This window comes from Trachymyrmex septentrionalis, unplaced genomic scaffold (assembly GCF_001594115.1).
Source record: "Trachymyrmex septentrionalis isolate Tsep2-gDNA-1 unplaced genomic scaffold, Tsep1.0 scaffold17, whole genome shotgun sequence".
NCBI lineage: Eukaryota > Metazoa > Arthropoda > Insecta > Hymenoptera > Formicidae > Trachymyrmex > Trachymyrmex septentrionalis.
In genome coordinates, this window is record NW_017304864.1 from 1,428,790 (window position 1) to 1,435,614 (window position 6,825).

Below are 6,825 nucleotides of genomic sequence, written 5' to 3' on the forward strand. Positions count from 1 at the left end.
TCTGTTTCATGCAAGATCCCAGAAAGACTTCGAAGAGGAGCAGACTTACCAGGATACGCATGCTGTCTGCTCGACGATGATCGCGCGTTTATATGATTGCAGTACGCGTGGTTGAAAAAAAAAATGAGAAGCGTCCTGAGCCTTCACTCAATGAGTGTAGCGCGTTTAAGCGGAATAGATGACAAGAAAATGATAATTGAGCACCACGAGCAAGCGGTCACATGTAGAGCTCGCCTCTTCCGATGGTTGCCGGCGTGAAGTTCGCGAGCAACTCTTGGACCGTTGGGGGCAGAGCCGACCTTTATACTGGCGCAGTCCACGATGCGGAGACGCCAGCTTTTACATAACCCGGGAAAGTTTATTTCGGCTCGGCCATCCGCGTTGCTCCCTCTAAGGATTCATAGAATCGGGAGCATACCGTACGACGATGACACCCTCCTGGATGCACGGGTGTCATCGCCATGATACGGCGTGTGGTCACCCACCTGCGTGCACCTGCGGGAAACCTGCGGAGGGACCACCCGCAGGCACCAGCGCGGCGTGACACGCGTCCATCTGTATATACGCGTGCAATTACGCTCCGACCTGGAGATTTTCCTCCTCGGCCGCAACGACAGTTCGTCGACGGTCCATACGGCTTGCAGTTTTCGCCTTTACGTAATGACATATATGAGGCGACCGCCTTGCGCAACCTGCAGAACTCGAGAACTCGGCGACTTCTCCTTTTCGATTGCCGCCAGCGGCTCGATACGATCTCACGGAGCCATCGCTTGAGGGAGAAAGAAAAAAGGGGTAAAAAGAGAATGACTGAACGAAGTCGGAGAGAAAAAGAAAAAGAGAGAGAAATAAGATGTTTATTACTCTGTTCTAGATACTCTGTATGTGTTCTAGAGCAATCTTTCCAAAAACAATACAGGAATAACTGAGAGAAAATGTACGAAGAAATTAATAATATAAATAAAGAAAGTAATAAAGAAAATAAACGAAAATAAAATTAAAAAGCGACAATAAAAGATACGATACAAACTGAACAAAAATAAAGAGCCTAATCAAAGAGACGAGAGAGTGAAAGGGGAGGGGGGGGAGGGATTATGAGAGTAAACGTTTCGTTCTTGAGATAAGATTAATTAATGTCTATCGGATAAAGTCAAATGCACAATTGAAAAGTACAGGCGATAGAAATAACAAATTTCAATCTATCTCAGTGTATAAACTGAAAAAATAAATTGAAATCTGTTATTCCTTCTAATGCCTCTACTTTTTAATTGTGCATTAAACTTAACTTAAGATGATTTGTATGGATCAGCGAATGATTTAACGAAGGATTCTTTAACTGTTTTACTTATTGAGACAGCCATAAATACTCTCTCGAAATTCTTTAGAGTACATAGAATCTCAGTTTAAGAAATAAAAATTGAGCCAATTTTAAAAAAGATTGGTTCAATTTTCAATCTTTAAAAGTGAGATTTTATTCTTCAGAGTAACAACTCACCTTAAACATTTTAGAAACTAGCGTTATTAGCGTAACAGGTCGAAGAATCATTCGTTTTTTGCTATGTCTATAGATTTCGCAGGAAAGATCTCCATGAAGCAATTGAAAAACATATCACGTTGAAATACGAAAAAAAAAAAAGACATTACAGTGTCTTTTTATGTTATATGACATAAGTATTGTATTGCTCCTCACGGAAATGTCGAGACAATCTTTATTACCACATAAATGAGATGTAAAATCGGTCTCGGAATAGAAATCTCTATTTTTCGATAAATCGCGGCGTCAGAGAGATGGGCGCGTTCGCGAGCTTAGACAATGACTACAGGGATTATTCGACAGGAAATTACAGAAATATTCCACGTGGGCTTTAATGTCAAATGCAAACGAACGCGCGCGATGTTCCATCGTAAAAGGCATAGCTTTTTTCGTAAAACGCATGTGCTGCGATCCAAAAATTTGAATTGATCTTCAAATTAATGTATGCAAATTGAATAAGGCAAATACTTTCTAATGCGATTCAAATTATCGCAAGTTCATTTTTTACGTTACTGTTCAGAATTTCTTAATCCTTCGGTGTCTATACCGTGAGAATGACACACTTGAGTACAGCATAGCCAATTAATTTGATTGCTTATAACTTCTATTATAAAATTGAACATATTGAAAAACATTTTTTATCAAAATGCTAAAGAACAGTAAATATATATGTATGTATAGTGTCTTAATTAATAAAAAAGCTAAGCAAAAAAATATAGGAAATTTGGAAAAAAAACATTGGAAAGAAGAGCCAGATCTGCCATATTCAAAATGACATTGAAAGGTTTAAGAATTTCTATTACAGCGAGAGTTTTGTTATGCAATTGATGATTATGTTGTCGTGGCTGACCGACGCAAATTTAAACGCGATAAATCACTGAAATTCCAATCGTGCAATTTATTTTCCGAGCACGCGGAGATATTTTCTCTCTTCAAGTGCGAAGAAGGCAAAGGTTACGCTCAATAGTACCTATCACTTAACCTTAGGGTATTGACACCGGCGTCTCTCAAGCACCCGTTACCCGGTTTTCCGTGGGAATTGAATCCACAGACAACCGCCAAGCTTGGTCCTTGGCCCAATGATCTCAGCAGCATGATAGCGTGCGCAGCTGCAAGTGCACATGTAGACAAGAGTATTACGCGATAATCAATATTTATCGTGTAAAAGGAATCGCAGTGAAAGGAAATGGAACCTTCGTTAACTGGGGTGTGAGTCAAATGAGAAAACTACCTAAGATCGGTTGGAATTTCGTTACCTTTTTTAATACACGAGTTTGTAACTCATATAGATTTTTATGAGCTTTCAGATAGTGTGTGTGTATGTGTGGCTTTTATTAGCTCTGTTAAATAATAAAAATTATTTGCACAAGATGTGTTGTGTATTCTATAAATGTATTGTTGTTAAATATAATTATTGTAAATAAATTATCTTAGACTTTTAAAATGAATAAATTGCATAAAAAAATTTATAATTGAATGCTCAATTTAAGTTTACTGTTAAATTCATAGAATGTAAAATTATATTCAATTTTACTTATTTTTAATTATTTGTATAAGTCACTATTGCTCCTATCAATTGTTGTTAATTTGACTAAAACGATAGTGTTAAACAACTAAAAAAAAACTTAACTAAAAAAAAAAATATATTAATTATTCAAATTTCATTTATTATTTGTAAATGCATAAAGTAATATGGATGATGTCTAAAAAATTACATTAAAAAACTGACCACAAAAATAGATATTTGATTTATATATATAGAAGTTAAAAATAAGATAATACTATTTAACATTGCTTCTTTAATATTTAACAGTGTTAAAGCTAAAAAATTACTTTATCTTTAGCTTTTTTTCTCGAAAGTCTAAAGTACGTTATAACTTTTTTGATTTCAAAATCCTATTTATAAGAACAAATCAGAGATAACATACTATTAATGATATAAATAATAGATAAACTAATCTAATAGTCTAATCTTTACATATATTAAAATAGTTTTTTATTATTGCTTTTTATAAAGACTATCAGAATAAAATAATGTTTTTTGGTAAAATAAATTAAAAAGTAATTAAAACAATACAGTTTCAGAGCTTGTCGTCATTCCGTTTGCGTATTCAGTAAAATAGAAGTTGACGCTCGCTTTGTGCAAGCTTAAAGTCACCGCAGTAGATACGGTTGCTATTGAACAGGCGAAAACCAATGTTTCATTGGTGTGTTTTGTCTATATGTAAGATGAAACTAGCAACTATATAAATTCTGATTATTGTACTATATACATACATATGTACTATACATATACAATAATAGAGTATCATTAAGTATAAGCGAAGTATTTAATTTTTAATAATAATTTGAAAGAAATCTCATGCTTGCTAATCAAATCTTAGAAACATCCGTTGCCCAATCAATACCTGACAATTCTCTCTCTCTCTCTCTCTCTCTCGCTCTCTCTCTCTCTCTCTCTCTCTCTCTCTCTCTCTCTCCCCCCTCCCTCCCCTTCCTTCCTCCCTCTGTGCGTGCATGTGTGTGTGTGTGTAATAGAATTTCTTTCAACTATACTATTTACCAGATTTATAGACAGATAAGCAGATATCAATGCTACTTTAACGATAGGTAAATCGCTTCGGAACTTTAGACTTGAGAAAGCGACCTTGTCGCCGAGAAGAAAATGCGAGGCTATCAACCGTCTACATTAAAAGTTGGTCAGTTATTGGTGTTAACATTGATGCCATTTGATTCTCAATCAAATATACAAAATGCAAAATTCTAGATTTTAAGTTTTTATTCGTAACAGACCCGTAAAATAAAATCTCAACTTAATTAATTATGTAAGAGAATAGAAAAGTAAAATTTCCTCGTAATTAATTTACAAATGTATTACACGTACTTCTCTTTTGAATAAAATGAAAAAATTAAAAATTTTTCTATGTTGTACTTTTGAAAGTAATACAAAAAATTCGAGCTGCAATTTAAAATCTGAATAAAAAAAATTGTTTCAATAAGAAGTAGATATGTTCTTAAGAAGTAATTAAAATAAAATTGAAAAAAATGTCATTCAAGCTACAAAATTATGTATATCGTTAAATATAAATGTTGAATCATTTCATATGTTTACGACATTCATTCTTATACGGAAAAAAAATGGATAAATTTCCAATTCCAGTCATTTTTTACAGTCACTTTTTGCAGAGATTATACACCTCTGATGATGCATCTTTAAATCCTGACATCGATAACAATGAAATATACATATGTTCCATTTATCAAACTTGAAATGTGGATATCAATCTTTTTTCTCTCCGCAGTCGTTATCGCGTCTTTCCTACTCCGATCGTTTTACTAATAAGTATTCGATCTTTGATCCTAGAATCTGAGAAAACTGAATCATTCATAACTCGATCTATCTATTCATCTTCCTCTCTGATGACCGAGCATACGTTGATACCTCCCCCTACATGACCCCGCTAAATAGTCGTCGAGGCGCTGACCATGAGAGAGGTGGGCACGCATCCAGAGGAGGATATCAGCGGTCCCCCCCATATCAGAACCGGCTGAGTAGTTGTACGCGAGTCATACGATTCGGAGTCGAGTCTCTCAACTATGCACGCGTCGCGAATCACGCACGTACAACGGCGCTGACGTCGCGGTGTGGGTATCACACGGTGTGTGGTGCGTGTGTGTGTGTGTGTGTGCATGCTGTGCACGCGTATATACGTGCGTGCGGTACACGCGTGTATGTATGTGTGTCACGAATCGCGGGCAATCGCGAGTCGCGACGCACGGGCGTACACATGAACCCGGATCGCCGTGAAACGCGGGTTGTCGCTTCACGGGCCGAAAACGGAATCGCTCCGATGCGATTGTGCGTACTTTGATCGCGCGATTTTGTTCCGAGAAAAAGAAACGGGGAAAGAAAGAAGTGAACGGGAAACGAATACGCGTTATACCGCGCAGATGACAGTACACGTGATACGTTCGAGAAACACGCGCTCGCGCGTGCGTATGTGTGTGTGCGCGCGCGTACAGTGGATGTAGTCTCGTTATCACTCGAGTGATACGCTCGATGACTTTTGCTCGTCTCGTCGAGACGCATCCGATCAGGATTTTCAGGCACGCTGCAATCTGACAGGTAACGCACTTCGCGTGACACGTGACGCGCGTGGAAGTATCATCGAATGATGATGCTTACCTGTGACAACTCGCTCCCACCAAAAAGCGCGCGCTCTCCGATCTCGATTTCTCGCAGCGTGACGCACGATTGTTTTTCCTTTGTTAGTGAAAGTGCGAAGTTTCGTTTTTTGCATAACAATACTTTGTAATTTTCAAATATATTCCCAAATTTTTTAAGATTCGATTTATGAATTTTATTTTTATAAAATATATATGTGTGTATATAGTACATATGGCGTATTCCATGTGTCAGTTCACTTAAAAGTAAATTACTTAGGATTTTTTAAATTATCATTATGAAAGGTAAAAAAAAAAGAGTATATTATGTGCTTATCTATCTTAAGATATTGGAGGTAGGTCGTTTTAACAAATTTTTCTTTTTTTTTACATTTGTAGTAAAAATAACAAAATATTATTTTTATAACTAAATTTTTATAATAACATAAATTTTTTAAAATTTTTTATTATTTTACGTAATAACGGTAATTTTAGTAAAAAATAATATAATAATACAAAAAAATCAATTTTTTAGTTTTAAATAATTAAATGAGATATTATATCTACTTTTAAAAATCTGAAACAATTAAAAAAAATATTCTAATATATGTGCAAAATATGGTATCTTAAAGAAATTTTGGGATTGCAATAGAATTCACTCGTAAACAAATATTCTTTGTAAAACAAAATTGAAATTTTAGTCTAATCACTATAGAACAAAAATATTATAAAGTACTTGTTTTTACATTTAATTTTTTAATATGTTATTATTCAATTATTTGTTAACGGTTGTAAAAAATTTAACGTTTAAAAAGTATAATTACAAAATTAACATTTAAATCTGAAAATACGGGAAAAATTCTTAAAAGTTTATAAAAATTTTTATGGTTGGTAATTTTAGCTACAAATGTGAAGAAAAGAGAACGTAAGTCTTGAAACGATTATATCCCCAATATTTTGGAAAATATAACAACAATACCTATTTTTTTAACCTTTAACCCTCCACATTACATGTTTTCATTAAAAAAATTCTAAGCAGTGTATGTGTTTCTGACACGTGGAATGTGCCATACACACACACACACACACACACACACACACACACACACACACACACACACACACACACA

The 6,825-nt window shown here is 35.1% G+C and overlaps 2 protein-coding genes across 3 annotated transcripts in view; one reads left to right on the forward strand and one right to left on the reverse strand.

Annotated features, from left to right (window-relative positions):
- LOC108746430 (endocuticle structural glycoprotein ABD-4-like) overlaps positions 1-271 on the reverse strand; it is a 4,027-nt gene extending 3,756 nt beyond the window's left edge. The window contains exon 1 of the mRNA XM_018483206.1: positions 50-271. Within this exon, the coding sequence (XP_018338708.1) occupies positions 50-61 (12 nt within the window). The 5' untranslated portion in view covers positions 62-271. The remainder of the gene's footprint in view (positions 1-49) is intronic.
- Positions 272-5,119: 4,848 nt separating this feature from the next.
- The window catches only part of LOC108746409 (sodium- and chloride-dependent GABA transporter ine), an 18,980-nt gene continuing 17,274 nt past the window's right edge, over positions 5,120-6,825 (forward strand). For both annotated transcript variants that reach the window (XM_018483160.1, XM_018483158.1), the window contains exon 1: positions 5,120-5,657. The gene's annotated coding sequence lies outside the window, so the exon portion shown is untranslated. The remainder of the gene's footprint in view (positions 5,658-6,825) is intronic.